The sequence below is a fragment of the Doryrhamphus excisus genome, chromosome 15, assembly GCF_030265055.1.
Source record: "Doryrhamphus excisus isolate RoL2022-K1 chromosome 15, RoL_Dexc_1.0, whole genome shotgun sequence".
Classification (NCBI taxonomy): domain Eukaryota; kingdom Metazoa; phylum Chordata; class Actinopteri; order Syngnathiformes; family Syngnathidae; genus Doryrhamphus; species Doryrhamphus excisus.
Genome location: NC_080480.1, coordinates 5671043 through 5690171, shown reverse-complemented (window position 1 = coordinate 5690171; position 19129 = coordinate 5671043). Strand labels below are relative to the sequence as shown.

Below are 19129 nucleotides of genomic sequence, written 5' to 3'. Positions count from 1 at the left end.
GTGTTTTCCTGCATTCCGGGATTGCTGAAATGTACTTAAAACACAAAAATAACTACAGTATTTTGCTCTTCACAATTAATGCTGAGATTCACCATGACTTTTTCTCTTCCCCTTGAATTAGTTTTAAAAAGAAATGTTTAGTATATTATATTGACTTTATTCTTGTAATATAACTTTTACTAAAATTACAATTTTGTGTTTATTTCATGTTATATAATTAAAAAAAATAATTAATAGTTACTTTATTCTACTAAAATGACAGTTTGAGAGATGAAGGCATCGATCTTCCAATGTAGTCGACCACAATTTGACCTTGATATTATATGACGTTCATTTATTTCAAATTTAAACAAATGCTACTTTAAAAATAGATGTAGATAAATTCAATGATTTTTTCAATGAAACAAAAAAATATCGTAGAACTGTTTATGACTTTTCAAATTAAAATTGCGTAGATTTGCGACGTTTCAGTCAGGCACTTTGATGGACATCTTACGCCGCGATTAGGACCGGTGGGGTCCTACTGTCAGTGTAGTTCGCCGTGTTCGGTGTCAAGTGTCCCTCACGTTACAAATGACGGCAAATAAACACAGCTAAATTGCTATATTTATTAAATTAAAAAAACGATAGGAATACTATACGATTTTTGAAATTATACATACGTAGCAGATTTTCGCCCCGTTTTCAATCAGGCACTTCGATGGACATCTTATTCCGCAATGAGGACCAGTGGGTCCTACTGTCAGTGCAGTTCGGCGTGTTTCTTGACAAGTGTCCCTTACCCGAGTAATTTGACCGCAGCTACGTACTTTTCTTTGGCTATCAACATGTCCCGTTGCCTTTCTTTGGCCCGGTTCGGTATAACTTTGTCCGCTAGATGCACTTTAAGGGTACCACCATGTACGCGAAGGCTGAGCGGTTCTGTCTCCGCATCTTTGGCACGGGGTAAGTGTGTGTTAGCATGAGCCGGGCTAGCAGGTTAGCAAGTTGTTGTTTCATGACCTTACAGTACACATGAGTAAAAACAGACATATACTGGTAACAATTTACTACCTTATTATTTACACAACAGTCTGTTTTACCGAACGTGATAAAAGTGGCGGTGAAGTTTGAATATGACGCAAGTGCCACAATAGTAGGTACACTGAGATGAAACGACTCAAGCCAGTCGTCCAGTTTGAATGGGAACTAGCAACAGATGCTGTAGCATGTGTGAAATCTTATATATAGATTAAAAAAAACATTTTACACCACAGTTGGCGTTCTAGATCTTGACAGGGTTTCCTTACACTTTCTTCTCTGTCTTCAGAGATGCAGGTTGGACCCCAGCAGAGGTGGAGCAGTCGGCCCAAATTGTTGCGCTCTCAGCAGGTCTTCCCTTGGATCAGCCAGCAGTCTTCGTACAGCACGCAGGAGGCTGAAAAGGAACCCGAGGAGGAACCCTTGCACACCATCATCACAGATTCCGAGTCTGTGCAAGGTGCTTTCATGCAGTTTTGACAGTTCAAGCTATTTTTGTTTGTATCATTGTGTATGTAAATGTCTTCTCTGTTTCTTCCATCCAGGCACCTTCTCCAAACATGAATTTCAGGCCGAGACGAATAAGCTTCTGGACATTGTTGCCAGGTCTCTGTACTCGGAGAAGGAGGTAAGATGTTTGGGGACAATGAGTCGCATTCACAGTGTTCATTAATGCTGAATAAACACGAGCCGACACGCTTTGACGTCTCATCCTCAACATGGCCTCCATCATGTCTCCTCCAGGTTTTCATCAGGGAGCTGATCTCCAACGGCAGCGACGCTCTGGAGAAATTGCGTCACAAACTGATCACGGCAGGCGGCGAAACGGCTCCCATGGAGATCCACCTGCAGACGGACGCTGCCAAGGGCACGTTCACCATACAGGTATACACAATCCAACACAAAAGCCATGGTATATCAATACGCCGGTCATCCACCATTACTATCAGCTGTTGTTTATTTAGCGACATGAGAGGGGGGGGGGTGTTGTCATGGCCCAACCATGTTGGACCTCAGCATGTTTGAAGTAGGGCTGGGTTAAACGGTTATTTCTGTAATCGATTAATCTAGAAAGTAGATTTTTGATGCATCGATTAATCCCTGAAAGTCCCTGAAAACATAAACCACAAACACATGCACAGGTTAATAAAAATATATATTTCTAAATGATCTGCCCATAATCAATAAAGTATAATTCATTCATTTTCTACTGCTTATCCTCACGAGGGTCGCGGGGGTGCTGGAGCCTATCCCAGCTGTCTTCGGGCGAGAGGCGGGGTACACCCTGGACTGGTGGCCAGCCAATCACAGGGCACATATAGACAAACAACCATTCACACTCACATTCATACCTATAGTCGGTATAATAGTATAATAAAAAGTAAAATAAGTAAAGTATAATAACATGAATAATACTACTAATAATAATAGAAATAAAACTAGCTATAGTGTGTATTTGAGGAGTGTGTGTCTGTGTCACATACTTTGGCGTGAAGTATTCCCGTACTTTGGATTCTGTGTTGCTCGATCTTTTTTCTGTCCGACCTCACTGAAACTTGTTGGCTGCTGCCATGTTTTGATTCTGAGTAGTGGTGTGGCATTTGTGAATGAACAGGTCAAAAGAACTAGTTCATTTTTGCGAACGAATTAACTGCTCATAAAATACCCGTTCAGTACACCGGCTGTTTTGTTCATGACCGACACAGCATTAGTTGGTGAGCTGTTGAGTCGGAACGAACGTGAACATGAGTGAACGGACTGACTCGACATCACTGACCGGGTCTATGCACATTGGGGGGGTGGGGGGGGAATCACAGGCTAACGACCAATTGACTGAAATGAACGGATCTTTTTACTGAATGAAGCAGAAGCACTGAAATGAACGGTTTTGCCCACCACTAATTCTGAGTGGGGCGGAACGGCGATTGAGTGGTTAGCACGTAGACCTCGCAGCTAGGAGGACCAGGGTTCGATTCCACCCTCGGCCATCTCTGTGTGGAGTTTGCATGTTCTCCCCGTATATGCGTTTTCTCCGGGTACTCCGGTTTCCTCCCACATTCCAAAAACATGCTAGGTTAATTGGCGAGTCCAAATTGTCCATAGGTATGAATGTGAGTGTGAATGGTTGTTTGTCTATATGTGCCCTGTGATTGGCTGGTGACCAGTCCAGGGTGTACCCCGCCTCTCGCCCGAAGACAGCTGGGATAGGCTCCAGCACCCCCCGCGACCCTTGTGAGGAAAAAGCGGTAGAAAATGAATGAATGAATGATTCTGAGTGAAGGCGCATCGGCATGCAGTTCTTGCGTCGACGTATTTTTCTAATTTTTGTGTCGATGTCATCGATGACGTCGACACGTCGTCCAAGCCCTAGTTTGAAGTTGTGCGGTTAATCAAAGCGTGATGGAGTTGAAAAATGTAGTGCAACTCCCATTATGTCATCCTGCACAGCAGCATAGCAACATTGCCACCTGCTGGGTAAATGCTGTATAACATGCAATGTTTCCTTAACAGGACACCGGAGTGGGGATGAACCAAGAGGAGCTCGTTGCCAACCTGGGAACTATTGCGCGTTCCGGTTCAAAGGTCGCTCCTTCTGTTTCATTGTTGTGTAATAACGTGTCGCGTCGAGCCGTGTCCGTCATCTCCGATGGACTTTCTTCTTGCAGGCGTTTTTGGACGCTTTGCAGAACCAGACGGAAACCAGCAGCACCATCATCGGGCAGTTCGGCGTGGGGTTCTACTCGGCCTTCATGGTGGCCGATCGCGTGGACGTCTACTCGCGGGCGGCCGAGGACGGCTCGCCCGGGTACAAGTGGTCCTCGGATGGGTGAGAAGATGCTAAAGTCGGCTGTCCGGGACGCCAAGGAGATGCAACCTCATGTGGTTTTGGTTGTATGTCTTCCAGCTCGGGAGTGTTTGAGCTGGCCGAGGCCAGCGGCGTCCAGCAGGGCACAAAGATCGTTCTGCACCTCAAAGACGACTGCAAGGAGTTTTCCTCCGAGGACAGAGTGAAAGGTAAAAACGTCTCGCCGTGTACCGTCTCGGTACGCCAGCACGCCGTCATCGTCATGTCCGTTCTTCAGATGTGGTGACAAAGTACAGCAACTTCGTCAGCTTCCCCATCTTCCTCAACGGACGGCGGCTTAACACGCTGCAGGTGCGTTGATGGCGTGCGCGGCCTTTCCGAGAGACAGCAGTCGTCACCCACGTTGTGTTTAACCATCAGGCGCTGTGGATGATGGAACCCAAGGACATCAGCGACTGGCAGCACCAGGAGTTCTACCGCTACGTGGCTCAGGCGTACGACAAGCCGCGCTACATGCTGCACTACCGCACCGACGCCCCGCTCAACATCCGCAGCATTTTCTACGTCCCTGAAACGGTCAGGAGCTTTGCTCTTCCATGCCAAGCGACGACGCGATGTTGAAAAAAATGGTCTTTTCTGCCAACAGAAGCCGTCCATGTTTGACGTGAGCAGGGAGATGGGCTCCAGCGTGGCGCTCTACAGCAGGAAGGTTCTCATTCAGACCAAAGCCGCCGACATCCTGCCCAAGTGGCTGCGCTTCCTGCGGGGTGAGCGCCCCCCTTAGCTGTAGGGTATCCTGGCTGGTCTTTATCCTCATCCGTGCTTGACCTGCGTGTGTCCAGGGGTGGTGGACAGCGAGGACATCCCCCTCAACCTGAGCAGAGAGCTGCTGCAGGAGAGCGCTCTCATCAGGTACGTACCTTTTAATTACATCGGTTTGGATAGTTGACATTTTATTACCCAAGACCTAACCAAGCTTTCTTTTTTTTTAATACTTTTTCTGCTTACTTTGCACTTTGTTGCCCATTTCCCTATTTTCAACAAATAATTGCAACTCTGTTTTTCTGTTAATAATGATTTTATTTTGTGCTACTATTATAACCTTCTTTCGTCTTTCTTTCACTTCTGCTTATTTTATTACTTCAGTATTTCAAATTCATGCTTGTAAAATAGAGACATCATAGTACCATGATGTTATTGTTGTAAAATTACTTTTTTACTTGAACCGTTACCACAGTTTTATCATGTGATACATTTAGTCTCATTGTTATTATTATTATTATATGATGCATTTAGTCTCATTATTATTATTATATGATGCATTTAGTCTCATTATTATTATTATATGACGCATTTAGTCTCATTTTTATTATATGACACATTTAGTCTCCTAATTGTAATATGATACATTTTAGTCTCCTAATGTTTCTTTAGTATACAGTCATGTAAACTCTTTTTAAAAATGTCATCTGGTACTTTATGACTTTATTACCATAATATTTTGACATTATTCTCACAAGTTTTTTTTCCAAATGTAAGTAAAAAAAAATTACAAATTAGTTTTACTTTGATTCTCAAAAATATTACCTCTACATAATATATATTATATTACATATTGTATCATATAATGTTGCACAAAAATATTTTTTCTTCATATTTTAGTATTTTGTCTCATTTTTTTTACTTTTCCCTCGTTGTAATACATCTTTCTTCTCTAATTTTGACTTTATTCTTGTAAACTACAGCAGTATTTTCTATTTCTGCTTGGGGGTGGTATTTTTTTCAAATATTTCAACTTCCGTTGTTGTAAACTTTCTTCTCCTGATTCTGACTTATTATAACATTACCATAATATTTCTACTTTATTCTTGACACTTTCTACTTGAGATAATTTACCAGAAATTACAACATAATGCTTTCTTTGTCATATTAAAAAAACAAATAGTACTGCAATGACATGTACTCATGCAGTATGATGTTGGTCTTGTAAATTTCCGACTGATTTCTTGTTAGTTTTTTTTACATTACTATTTTTATTTCTACATTATTTTTCACCAGATATTTTCAGTTTATTCTCATAAAATTACAGCATTCAAAAAGTAAATAAATAAATTTAGTTTATTTTCTATTCTAGTTTTTACATGTATTTTATCATGTCCCTGCACGTTGAACCACCCTGCTGTGTCTGTTGTAGAGGATGGTGACTACACTCATTGAACGCGTTTCTGCCGCCCCCTGCTGTTGACGTGTTGTGTTTTTTGTGATGTTTGCTGACGTGTGCGTATGTCTTGGACCGCCAGGAAGGTTCGTGACGTCCTGCAGCAGCGTGTGATCCGCTTCCTGCTGGAGCAGAGCAAGAAGGAGCCGGAGAAGTACAACAAGTTCTTTGAGGACTACGGCCTCTTCATGCGGGAGGGCATCGTCACCACGCAGGAGCAGGACGTCAAGGTGACTCTTTGGACCACAACATGGCGCCCTCACCCGCCACACTTTCCTTTGCTTTGTGTTGCAGGAGGACATCGCCAAGCTACTGCGCTTTGAGTCATCGGCACTGCCGGCGGGTCAGCACACCAACATGATGGAGTACGCCTCCCGCATGAAGGCCGGGTCACGCAACATCTACTACCTGTGTGCCCCCAACCGCCATCTTGCTGAGCACTCCCCTTACTTTGAAGCCATGAAGCAGAAAGACATGGAGGTGAGAGACTTGGGGGCACGGGCAGTTATAGTTGTCTCCACACCCGACCATGAAATATAATATCAATGCAATATTTTGGTTATTTGAGCCTAGAAAACCTGTTTGCCACCTTTTTAAATACACTTTTTAACATTATCACCCCATAGTCACATTTACACTCATCTTATAGTAGACATAACTCATAGGAAACATGTTTGTTCTTTGAAATATAGTTTAACATAATGAGAGCCCTCTAGACATGACATAACACCCCTATAGTCACTTTTACATTCATCTTACCCAATATAGTAGACACAAGTCATAGGAAACGTTGCCTTTTGAAATATAGTTTAACATTATTAGAGCCCTCTAGACATGACATAACACCCCTATAGTCATCTTTACACTCCTATTACCAATATAGTACACACACGTCATAGGAAACGTTGCCTTTTGAAATATTGTTTCATTATTAGAGCCCTCATGACATGACATTACACCCCTATAGTCATCTTTACACTCCTTTTACCAATATAGTAGACATAATTCATAGGAAACGTTTGCCTTTTGAAATATAGTTTAACATTATTAGAGCCCTCTAGACATGACATAACACCCCTATAGTCACCTTTACACTATCTTACCCAATATAGTAGACATAAGTCATATAGGAAACATGTTTGTCCTTTGAAATATAGTTTAACATTATTAGAGCCCTCTAGACATGACATAACACCCCTATAGTCACCTTTACACTCATCTTACCCAATATAGGAGACATAATAGGAAACATGTTTGCCTTTTGAAATATAGTTTAACATTATTAGTGCTCTCTAGACATTACATAACACCCCTATAGTCATCTTTACACTATCTTACCCAAATAGTCGACATAAATCATAGGAAACATGTTTGTTCTTTGAAATATAGTTTAACATTATTAGAGCCTTCTAGACATGACATAACACCCCTATAGTCACCTTTACACTCATCTTACCCAATATAGTAGACATAAGTCATAGGAAACGTTTGCCTTTTGAAATATAGTTTAACATTATTAGAGCCCTCTAAACATGACATAACACCCCTATAGTCACGTTGACACTCCTATTACCCAATATAGTAGACATAAGAGGATAAGACTTGGGCACGTGTGTTGCTGTCAGTGTGTGTGGGTGCTATCTATATTGATGTATATCTATATCTATATCTACCAGGTGCTGTTCTGCTACGAGCAGTTTGACGAGCTGACGTTGCTCCACCTGCGGGAGTTTGACAAGAAGAAGCTCATCTCTGTGGAGACGGACATCGTGGTGGACCACTACAAGGAGGAGAAGTTTGAGGACAGCAAAGCAGGTCTCTTGGCTCTGTATGAATTATAAACCACTGCCCCCCCCAATCAATCCTGTAGTGTAACGTTTATTGATGCGTACAGCGACGGAGCGTCTGACGCAGGAGCAGACTGACGACCTGATGGCCTGGATGAAGAACGCCCTGGGCCCCCGCGTCACCAACGTCAAGGTAAAGCAAAGAAACACGCTGTGAGGGGATCAGACCCTCACAATGACACGCCCCCCCTCCCCCTCGCTTTGCTCAGCTTACCCCCCGCCTGGACACGCACCCCGCCATGATCACGGTTCTGGAAATGGGCGCGGCGCGACACTTCCTGCGCACCCAGCAGCTGGCCCGCAGCGCAGAGGAGCGAGCGCAGATCCTGCAGCCCACCCTGGAGATCAACTCCGGGTCAGCATCATTTTTTTCGTGACGTAACAATCCGACTGCCTCGCTTTGACCTCTTCCTCCATCTTGCCGCAGACACGACCTCATCAAGAAGCTCCACGCGCTCAAGGACTCCAACGCTGACCTGGCAGCTCTGCTCCTGGATCAGGTGAGCACAGAGTCCTGGTTCTAACTCGCGTCCAAAGATGGTCGCCATCAAGACTACTTTTAACGTTTGTGTTGTTCAGATTTACGACAACGCCATGATCACCGCTGGACTAAACGACGACCCCCGACCAATGATTGCACGCCTCAACGACCTGCTGACCAAAGCGCTGCAGAAGCACTGAGTGCCATGTGACCACTTTGGACTGTTTGGCGCCCACTGGTGGGGAGAAGGTGAACTGCCAGCAGGTTCATCCATGAACATGTTTTGTTGTTTTTGTAAATACAAGCTGCCCCCCTTCCCTCCCTTCCCCCAAGGGGGGGCTGATAAATAAGTCATAGGCTTCTTCTTCTACTCTGTAAATGTTTTTACTGCAAAAAAAAGTACAAGTAAGAAATGAGCAGAGTGCCGAGCCACATGGTCCAATGTTGGTCTGAAGGTGAAGTCCGTTCTTCATACGGCGACACTAAAACATCTCAGCGCCGTCAGTCTCTTGGAAGGGTGGGGGTGGGGGGGGGGGGGGCGCCCATGCTGCTGCTGGCCCTCTCCATCCCCGTGGGGCCGCTGACCCGAGACCTCATCAAGATCCAGAACCTTCAGAGAAAGGTCAGGACAGCTTGTCTATGTTGGCCAGGAAGCGCTGGGCCCACCACTCATCCAGATCCAGGGCCACGAAGTCTGGCAGGACCAGGAAGTACAGCACACTTTCAACATGGTTCAATATACTTTCTATATGATATTTATAACTACATGTGTTTCAGGCGGGACAAAAATACCTATCATGAGGGGAAAAGACTACCATTTTTCTTTTTACTTTGCAGAGTTATGAATGCTGAATGTTATGAATTCTCCAATAAACTAAATCCAAAACAACTTTGTTGTCAGATGCATTATTATTATTATTTTTCTAATTTGTAGGGTTGTGAATAAAAACAGAAAACCCCAACCATGTTTATTTAGCAGAATGTTTGTGTATCTCAGACAATGTTAGGGAATATTCATATTATTCATATTTGCCTTTGGTGCTAAAGTTAACATTTACTATTTCCTCAAGTCTTAGTCTTTTCTTTGCCTAGAAAAGACTTAAGATGCTAAGATGTGATGTCAGACAAGTTAAAGTGTACTTACCGTCCATGTGAGGGCTGGGAGTGTGGTCTTCAAAGTGGAGCACCTCTGCTCCCTGCTGGACTCCCTGCTGGGCCCCCTGCTGGACCACCTGCTGCCACGCTGCAAAGAGGAAGACACTTGGAATCAATACACCACTTCTGACTTTACATTTGTCATGTGTAAAGTTGTTCTCGCACATACACACGTATTACATCATTTCATGAAAAATACTTCGCACACATATATACACACACACTGAATATATATTAAAAAAAGTATGACTTCATTTTTGTGACTTCTCACTTGCATATACACACATCGGCAAAAATGGTAAGGGGTTAGCCTTTGTTTTTTTTATTTTTTCAGCTTGCGTCAAATGCACTTTTTTACTTCGGAATGAAGTGGAACCCCCCCTCAACCTCATTGGGGGTCCCTGCAGCATCCAAAAAATGCAAAAAATGTTTTTTTCAAGATCGTGATTTTTGGCAAAAATGGTAAGGGGTTAGCCTTTGTTTTTTTTTGTATTTTTCAGCTTGTCTCAAATTCACTTTTTTACTTCGGAATGAAGTGGAACCCCCCCTCAACCTCATTGGGGGTCCCTGCAGCATCCAAAAAATGCAAGAAATTTATTTTTTCAAGATGTTGATTTTTGGCAAAAATGGTAAGGGGTTAGCCTTTGTTTTTTTTTGTATTTTTCAGCTTGTCTCAAATTCACTTTTTTACTTCGGAATGAAGTGGAAACCTCCCTCAACCTCATTGGGGGTCCCTGCAGCATCCAAAAAATGCAAAAAATGATTTTTTTTTAAGATCGTGATTTTTGGCTAAAATGGTAAGGGGTTAGCCTTTGTTTTTTTTATTTTTTCAGCTTGCGTCAAATGCACTTTTTTACTTCGGAATGAAGTGGAAACCTCCCTCAACCTCATTGGGGGTCCCTGCAGCATCCAAAAAATGCAAAAAAAGAATTTTTGGGGGGATGTTGATTTTTGGCAAAAATGGTAAGGGGTTAGCCTTGCATTTTTTTTGTATTTTTCAGCTTGCTTCAAATGCACTTTTTTACTTCGGAATGAAGTGGAAACCTCCCTCAACCTCATTGGGGGTCCCTGCAGCATCCAAAAAATGCAAGAAATTTATTTTTTCAAGATGTTGATTTTTGGCAAAAATGGTAAGGGGTTAGCCTTTTTTTTTAAAATTTTTTCAGCTTGCCTCAAATGCACTTTTTTACTTTCGGAATGAAGTGGAAACCTCCCTCAACCTCATCGGGGGTCCCTCCAGCATCCAAAAAATGCAAAAAATGCATTTTTTTAAGATCGTGATTTTTGGCTAAAATGGTAAGGGGTTAGCCTTTGTTTTTTTTTGTTTTTTTCAGCTTGCCTCAAATGCACTTTTTTACTTCGGAATGAAGTGGAAACCTCCCTCAACCTCATTGGGGGTCCCTGCAGCATCCAAAAAATGCAAAAAATGAAATTTTTTAAGATCGTGATTTTTGGCAAAAATGGTAAGGGGTTAGCCTTGCATTTTTTTTGTATTTTTCACCTTGCCTCAAATGCACTTTTTTACTTCGGAATGAAGTGGAACCCCCCCTCAACCTCATTGGGGGTCCCTGCAGCATCCAAAAAATGCAAGAAATTTATTTTTTCAAGATGTTGATTTTTGGCAAAAATGGTAAGGGGTTAGCCTTTTTTTTTTTTTTTTTTTTTCAGCTTGCCTCAAATGCACTTTTTTACTTCGGAATGAAGTGGAAACCTCCCTCAACCTCATCGGGGGTCCTTGCAGCATCCAAAAAGTGCAAAAAATGATTTTTTTAAGATCGTGATTTTTGGCTAAAATGGTAAGGGGTTAGCCTTTGTTTTTTTTTTTTTTTCAGCTTGCGTCAAATGCACTTTTTTACTTCGGAATGAAGTGGAAACCTCCCTCAACCTCATTGGGGGTCCCTCCAGCATCCAAAAAATGCAAAAAATGAATTTTTTTAAGATCGTGATTTTTGGCTAAAATGGTAAGGGGTTAGCCTTTGTTTTTTTTTTGTTTTTTTCAGCTTGCCTCAAATGCACTTTTTTACTTCGGAATGAAGTGGAACCCCCCCTCAACCTCATTGGGGGTCCCTGCAGCATCCAAAAAATGCAAGAAATTTATTTTTTCAAGATGTTGATTTTTGGCAAAAATGGTAAGGGGTTAGCCTTTTTTTTTTTTTTATTTTTTCAGCTTGCCTCAAATGCACTTTTTTACTTCGGAATGAAGTGGAAACCTCCCTCAACCTCATCGGGGGTCCTTGCAGCATCCAAAAAGTGCAAAAAATGATTTTTTTAAGATCGTGATTTTTGGCTAAAATGGTAAGGGGTTAGCCTTTGTTTTTTTTTTTTTTTCAGCTTGCGTCAAATGCACTTTTTTACTTCGGAATGAAGTGGAAACCTCCCTCAACCTCATTGGGGGTCCCTCCAGCATCCAAAAAATGCAAAAAATGAATTTTTTTAAGATCGTGATTTTTGGCTAAAATGGTAAGGGGTTAGCCTTTGTTTTTTTTTGTTTTTTTCAGCTTGCCTCAAATGCACTTTTTTACTTCGGAATGAAGTGGAAACCTCCCTCAACCTCATTGGGGGTCCCTGCAGCATCCAAAAAATGCAAAAAATGAATTTTTTTAAGATCGTGATTTTTGGCAAAAATGGTAAGGGGTTAGCCTTGCATTTTTTTTGTATTTTTCAGCTTGCCTCAAATGCACTTTTTTACTTCGGAATGAAGTGGAACCCCCCCTCAACCTCATTGGGGGTCCCTGCAGCATCCAAAAAATGCAAGAAATTTATTTTTTCAAGATGTTGATTTTTGGCAAAAATGGTAAGGGGTTAGCCTTTGTTTTTTTTGTATTTTTCAGCTTGCCTCAAATGCACTTTTTTACTTCGGAATGAAGTGGAAACCTCCCTCAACCTCATTGGGGGTCCCTGCAGCATCCAAAAGATGCAAGAAATGTATTTTTTCAAGATGTTGATTTTTGGCAAAAATGGTAAGGGGTTAGCCTTTCGTTTTTTTTTATTTTTTCAGCTTGCCTCAAATGCACTTTTTTAACTTCGGAATGAAGTGGAAACCTCCCTCAACCTCATTGGGGGTCCCTGCAGCATCCAAAAAATGCAAAAAAAAAAGAATTTTTGGGGGGATGTTGATTTTTGGCAAAAATGGTAAGGGGTTAGCCTTTGTTTTTTTTTGTATTTTTCAGCTTGCCTCAAATTCACTTTTTTACTTCGGAATGAAGTGGAAACCTCCCTCAACCTCATCGGGGGTCCCTGCAGCATCCAAAAAATGCAAAAAATGAAATTTTTTAAGATCGTGATTTTTGGCTAAAATGGTAAGGGGTTAGCCTTTGTTTTTGTTAAATTTTTTCAGCTTGCCTCAAATGCACTTTTTTACTTCGGAATGAAGTGGAAACCTCCCTCAACCTCATCGGGGGTCCCTGCAGCATCCAAAAAGTGCAAAAAATGATTTTTTTTAAGATCGTGATTTTTGGCTAAAATGGTAAGGGGTTAGCCTTTGTTTTTTTATTTTTTCAGCTTGGGTCAAATGCACTTTTTTACTTCGGAATGAAGTGGAACCCCCCCTCAACCTCATTGGGGGTCCCTGCAGCATCCAAAAAATGCAAGAAATTTATTTTTTCAAGATGTTGATTTTTGGCAAAAATGGTAAGGGGTTAGCCTTTGGTTTTTTTGTATTTTTCAGCTTGCCTCAAATTCACTTTTTTACTTCGGAATGAAGTGGAAACCTCCCTCAACCTCATTGGGGGTCCCTGCAGCATCCAAAAAATGCAAGAAATTTATTTTTTCAAGATGTTGATTTTTGGCTAAAATGGTAAGGGGTTAGCCTTTGTTTTTTTTTAATTTTTTCAGCTTGCCTCAAATGCACTTTTTTACTTCGGAATGAAGTGGAAACCTCCCTCAACCTCATTGGGGGTCCCTGCAGCATCCAAAACGTGCAAAAAATGTTTTTTTTTAAGATCGTGATTTTTGGCAAAAATGGTAAGGGGTTAGCCTTTGTTTTTTTTTATTTTTTCAGCTTGTGTCAAATGCACTGTTTTACTTCGGAATGAAGTGGAAACCTCCCTCAACCTCATCGGGGGTCCCAGCAGCATCCAAAAAATGCAAAAAAAAAGAATTTTTTGGGGGATGTTGATTTTTGGCAAAAATGGTAAGGGGTTAGCCTTGCATTTTTTTTTTATTTTTCAGCTTGCCTCAAATGCACTTTTTTACTTCGGAATGAAGTGGAACCCCCCCTCAACCTCATTGGGGGTCCCTGCAGCATCCAAAAAATGCAAGAAATTTATTTTTTCAAGATGTTGATTTTTGGCAAAAATGGTAAGGGATTAGCCTTTTTTTTTTAAATTTTTTTCAGCTTGCCTCAAATTCACTTTTTTACTTCGGAATGAAGTGGAAACCTCCCTCAACCTCATCGGGGGTCCTTGCAGCATCCAAAAAGTGCAAAAAATGATTTTTTTAAGATCGTGATTTTTGGCTAAAATGGTAAGGGGTTAGCCTTTGTTTTTTTTTTTTTTTCAGCTTGCGTCAAATGCACTTTTTTACTTCGGAATGAAGTGGAAACCTCCCTCAACCTCATTGGGGGTCCCTGCAGCATCCAAAAAATGCAAAAAATGAATTTTTTTAAGATCGTGATTTTTGGCAAAAATGGTAAGGGGTTAGCCTTGCGTTTTTTTTTTTGTTTTTTTTTCAGCTTGCCTCAAATGCACTTTTTTACTTCGGAATGAAGTGGAAACCTCCCTCAACCTCATCGGGGGTCCCAGCAGCATCCAAAAAATGCAAAAAAAGAATTTTTGGGGGGATGTTGATTTTTGGCAAAAATGGTAAGGGGTTAGCCTTGCATTTTTTTTGTATTTTTCAGCTTGCTTCAAATGCACTTTTTTACTTCGGAATGAAGTGGAAACCTCCCTCAACCTCATTGGGGGTCCCTGCAGCATCCACAAAATGCAAAAAATGAATTTTTTTAAGATCGTGATTTTTGGCAAAAATGGTAAGTAGCCTTTCGTTTTTTTTAATTTTTTCAGCTTGCCTCAAATGCACTTTTTTACTTCGGAATGAAGTGGAAACCTCCCTCAACCTCATCGGGGGTCCCTGCAGCATCCAAAAAGTGCAAAAAATGATTTTTTTAAGATCGTGATTTTTGGCAAAAATGGTAAGGGGTTAGCCTTGCGTTTTTTTTTATTTTTTCAGCTTGCCTCAAATGCACTTTTTTACTTCGGAATGAAGTGGAAACCTCCCTCAACCTCATCGGGGGTCCCAGCAGCATCCAAAAAATGCAAAAAAAGAATTTTTGGGGGGATGTTGATTTTTGGCAAAAATGGTAAGGGGTTAGCCTTGCATTTTTTTTTTTTTTTTTCAGCTTGCTTCAAATGCACTTTTTTACTTCGGAATGAAGTGGAAACCTCCCTCAACCTCATTGGGGGTCCCTGCAGCATCCAAAAAATGCAAGAAATTTATTTTTTCAAGATGTTGATTTTTGGCTAAAATGGTAAGGGGTTAGCCTTTGTTTTTTTTTAATTTTTTCAGCTTGCCTCAAATGCACTTTTTTACTTCGGAATGAAGTGGAAACCTCCCTCAACCTCATTGGGGGTCCCTGCAGCATCCAAAACGTGCAAAAAATGTTTTTTTTTAAGATCGTGATTTTTGGCAAAAATGGTAAGGGGTTAGCCTTTGTTTTTTTTTATTTTTTCAGCTTGTGTCAAATGCACTGTTTTACTTCGGAATGAAGTGGAAACCTCCCTCAACCTCATCGGGGGTCCCAGCAGCATCCAAAAAATGCAAAAAAAAAGAATTTTTTGGGGGATGTTGATTTTTGGCAAAAATGGTAAGGGGTTAGCCTTGCATTTTTTTTTTATTTTTCAGCTTGCCTCAAATGCACTTTTTTACTTCGGAATGAAGTGGAACCCCCCCTCAACCTCATTGGGGGTCCCTGCAGCATCCAAAAAATGCAAGAAATTTATTTTTTCAAGATGTTGATTTTTGGCAAAAATGGTAAGGGATTAGCCTTTTTTTTTTAAATTTTTTTCAGCTTGCCTCAAATTCACTTTTTTACTTCGGAATGAAGTGGAAACCTCCCTCAACCTCATCGGGGGTCCTTGCAGCATCCAAAAAGTGCAAAAAATGATTTTTTTAAGATCGTGATTTTTGGCTAAAATGGTAAGGGGTTAGCCTTTGTTTTTTTTTTTTTTTCAGCTTGCGTCAAATGCACTTTTTTACTTCGGAATGAAGTGGAAACCTCCCTCAACCTCATTGGGGGTCCCTGCAGCATCCAAAAAATGCAAAAAATGAATTTTTTTAAGATCGTGATTTTTGGCAAAAATGGTAAGGGGTTAGCCTTGCGTTTTTTTTTTTGTTTTTTTTTCAGCTTGCCTCAAATGCACTTTTTTACTTCGGAATGAAGTGGAAACCTCCCTCAACCTCATCGGGGGTCCCAGCAGCATCCAAAAAATGCAAAAAAAGAATTTTTGGGGGGATGTTGATTTTTGGCAAAAATGGTAAGGGGTTAGCCTTGCATTTTTTTTGTATTTTTCAGCTTGCTTCAAATGCACTTTTTTACTTCGGAATGAAGTGGAAACCTCCCTCAACCTCATTGGGGGTCCCTGCAGCATCCACAAAATGCAAAAAATGAATTTTTTTAAGATCGTGATTTTTGGCAAAAATGGTAAGTAGCCTTTCGTTTTTTTTAATTTTTTCAGCTTGCCTCAAATGCACTTTTTTACTTCGGAATGAAGTGGAAACCTCCCTCAACCTCATCGGGGGTCCCTGCAGCATCCAAAAAGTGCAAAAAATGATTTTTTTAAGATCGTGATTTTTGGCAAAAATGGTAAGGGGTTAGCCTTGCGTTTTTTTTTATTTTTTCAGCTTGCCTCAAATGCACTTTTTTACTTCGGAATGAAGTGGAAACCTCCCTCAACCTCATCGGGGGTCCCAGCAGCATCCAAAAAATGCAAAAAAAGAATTTTTGGGGGGATGTTGATTTTTGGCAAAAATGGTAAGGGGTTAGCCTTGCATTTTTTTTTTTTTTTTTTCAGCTTGCTTCAAATGCACTTTTTTACTTCGGAATGAAGTGGAAACCTCCCTCAACCTCATTGGGGGTCCCTGCAGCATCCAAAAAATGCAAAAAATGAATTTTTTCAAGATCGTGATTTTTGACTAAAATGGTAAGGGGTTAGCCTTTGTTTTTTTTTGTATTTTTCAGCTTGCCTCAAATGCACTTTTTTACTTCGGAATGAAGTGGAAACCTCCCTCAACCTCATTGGGGGTCCCTGCAGCATCCACAAAATGCAAAAAATGAATTTTTTTAAGATCGTGATTTTTGGCAAAAATGGTAAGGGGTTAGCCTTTGTTTTTTTTAATTTTTTCAGCTTGCCTCAAATGCACTTTTTTACTTCGGAATGAAGTGGAAACCTCCCTCAACCTCATCGGGGGTCCCAGCAGCATCCAAAAAATGCAGAAAAAGAATTTTTGGGGGGATGTTGATTTTTGGCAAAAATGGTAAGGGGTTAGCCTTGCATTTTTTTTGTATTTTTCAGCTTGCTTCAAATGCACTTTTTTACTTCGGAATGAAGTGGAAACCTCCCTCAACCTCATTGGGGGTCCCTGCAGCATCCACAAAATGCAAAAAAAGAATTTTTTTAAGATCGTGATTTTTGGCAAAAATGGTAAGTAGCCTTTCGTTTTTTTTAATTTTTTCAGCTTGCCTCAAATGCACTTTTTTACTTCGGAATGAAGTGGAAACCCCCCTCAACCTCATTGGGGGTCCTTGCAGCATCCAAAAAATGCAAGAAATTTATTTTTTCAAGATGTTGATTTTTGGCAAAAATGGTAAGGGGTTAGCCTTTGTTTTTTTTTTTTTTTTCAGCTTGCCTCAAATGCAATTTTTTACTTCAGAATGAAGTGGAAACCCCCCTCAACCTCATTGGGGGTCCCAGCAGCATCCACAAAATGCAAGAAATGATTTTTTTTAAGATCGTGATTTTTGGCAAAAATGGTAAGGGGTTAGCCTTTCGTTTTTTGTTTTTTTCTTCACCTTACTTCAACTGCACTTTTTTTGCTTCGGAATGAAGTGGAAACCTAATGATATTAATTAAAATGTAAAATAAAAATGAATACGTCTCAGTGTAAAATTTTGGGGGGAAGAAATCCAAGTTATTTTTGGTCATTTGACTGTAATTCCATAAGAATATAAGTAACTTAAGATGTGGATAAACGTCCTGCTTCTGTAAGAATGACTTTAGTATATTATTGTGAAAAAGTGAAATATGAAGAAGTTGATTGGCAGCCCCATCCAGACATTGACAATCGGGGGAGGGACGAGAGTAACAGGTATGTGTGTCCTTGCCTACTTAACTACTTGGGGGGGTGGATTGGGGGGCGGGGGCAGACAAATGGCCACCAATTCCAATGTAAAAGTTGACTTTCTGTGTGTATGGGGGGTGGGTGTTGCCTATCAGGGTGAGAGCAGCTGTGAGGGTGTGGCGTCGTGGGGTGGGTCACGGCCGTTGTCTACACTGATAGTTAAAAAAAAAAAAAAGAAGAAGACGTGCTCTTTCTCGTCTTTCCAGTCTGGCCGTGTTTCACTCACCTTCATGTACAAACTTAACGTTGTCCTCATGGGCCGCCGTCAGTCCCCCGTCCTGATGAGGGTCTGTGGGAAGACTCGGGGGAAGCTGATGGTACTTCTTGCCGTTGGGGCGGTTAAACACAATCTTGGGTGCAGGGAGCCTGGGAAGTAAAAGACACCCATTTGCTTTGTAATAAACGTCAAAGCAAGGTTGGTAACAGCTGCATGGGGAGGGGGGGGGGGGGCATGTGTCACCTTTGCACAAGGTCACACATGCACACCGGGCACTTTGTGGTGAACTAACACAAGCAAATTTACAACAATAGCGTTATATTTCTCCCATTGCGTTACATGGAACGCAACACTTACTCGGGCAAACTCCACGAGGCCTGCTTGTGCTTGAAGTCGTTGGTTTTGTTTTCGAGCGGCTGTGTAGGCCCTTTAAAAGACAAACCGACACACTTTCAACACGTTATTATTAAACACAACGGTGACGCATGCTGACTTGTTTTTACACACCTGTACGCCGCTGGGTCACCAATTTGCTTGGACCTCTGGTGATGGTGTACATCATGCGAGGGCAAGAAACACTTGTTAACTTTTGTTTCTCGCGTACTGCTCCAAATCTCGCGATGTTTTCAGCGTAAACCTGCCGGCTAGCTTAAAAACTTAACTGTAACGACAACAAAAATAGAAACTACACTCGCCAAAACTAACAATACTCGACCGGTATGTCTATTTCTCTGATTTAAGGTCATTTAAGAGTTAAAATGTGTCCTAGAAGAGCACAGCAGTCCAATGTCACATAAGTTGTCATTCACGTGAAGGTTTCTGGCACGAGCGGTCAAAAAGCAACACTTTGTCCACGTGCCTGACACACCCCCCGGTGCCTCTTAAAGGGACAGCGTCCCTAAAAACGCAACACTAACACGTCACTGGCGTGTGTTTAAAATATGACAAAACAATGTTTCCTAATTTATCTGTACATTTATAAAATAAAAAATATTAATGCAATATACATTTTCATACAGTATACGGTACAGTACTGCGTTTAATAAAC

General features: G+C 41.3%; 2 protein-coding genes across 2 annotated transcripts; one reads left to right on the top strand and one right to left on the bottom strand.

Moving 5' to 3' along the window:
- Window positions 1–534: 534 nt before the first annotated feature.
- trap1 (TNF receptor-associated protein 1) lies at window positions 535–9251 on the top strand. Its single transcript, XM_058050148.1, has 18 exons — window positions 535–945; window positions 1310–1480; window positions 1566–1648; window positions 1765–1905; window positions 3532–3603; window positions 3687–3847; window positions 3926–4035; window positions 4104–4177; window positions 4247–4402; window positions 4473–4593; window positions 4669–4738; window positions 6127–6274; window positions 6339–6524; window positions 7721–7859; window positions 7939–8024; window positions 8101–8246; window positions 8319–8391; window positions 8471–9251. The coding sequence occupies exons 1-18, from the start codon at window positions 720–722 to the stop codon at window positions 8570–8572; spliced, it is 2265 nt and encodes a 754-aa protein (XP_057906131.1). The 5' UTR covers window positions 535–719; the 3' UTR covers window positions 8573–9251.
- LOC131103688 (MAPK regulated corepressor interacting protein 2-like) lies at window positions 8892–19101 on the bottom strand. Its single transcript, XM_058050150.1, has 5 exons — window positions 18589–19101; window positions 18439–18508; window positions 18091–18230; window positions 9517–9615; window positions 8892–9066 (listed from the first exon to the last, which is right to left on the bottom strand). The coding sequence occupies exons 1-5, from the start codon at window positions 18641–18643 to the stop codon at window positions 8996–8998; spliced, it is 435 nt and encodes a 144-aa protein (XP_057906133.1). The 5' UTR covers window positions 18644–19101; the 3' UTR covers window positions 8892–8995.
- Window positions 19102–19129: the final 28 nt, after the last annotated feature.

What these genes read in the sequence shown, in the direction of transcription:
- trap1 (XM_058050148.1), top strand. Translation starts at nt 720, where the DNA reads ATGAGGACCAGTGGGTCCTACTGTCAGTGCAGTTCGGCGTGTTTCTTG. An exon ending in TTTTCTACGTCCCTGAAACG is followed by an intron (nt 4,403 to 4,472) that starts GTCAGGAGCTTT and finishes TTCTGCCAACAG; the next exon opens with AAGCCGTCCATGTTTGACGT. An exon ending in CAGCTCTGCTCCTGGATCAG is followed by an intron (nt 8,392 to 8,470) that starts GTGAGCACAGAG and finishes TGTGTTGTTCAG; the next exon opens with ATTTACGACAACGCCATGAT.
- LOC131103688 (XM_058050150.1), bottom strand. Translation starts at nt 18,643, where the DNA reads ATGATGTACACCATCACCAGAGGTCCAAGCAAATTGGTGACCCAGCGG. An exon ending in CGTTAAGTTTGTACATGAAG is followed by an intron (nt 9,616 to 18,090) that starts GTGAGTGAAACA and finishes TCCTCTTTGCAG; the next exon opens with CGTGGCAGCAGGTGGTCCAG. An exon ending in TCCCAGCCCTCACATGGACG is followed by an intron (nt 9,067 to 9,516) that starts GTAAGTACACTT and finishes TGGTCCTGCCAG; the next exon opens with ACTTCGTGGCCCTGGATCTG.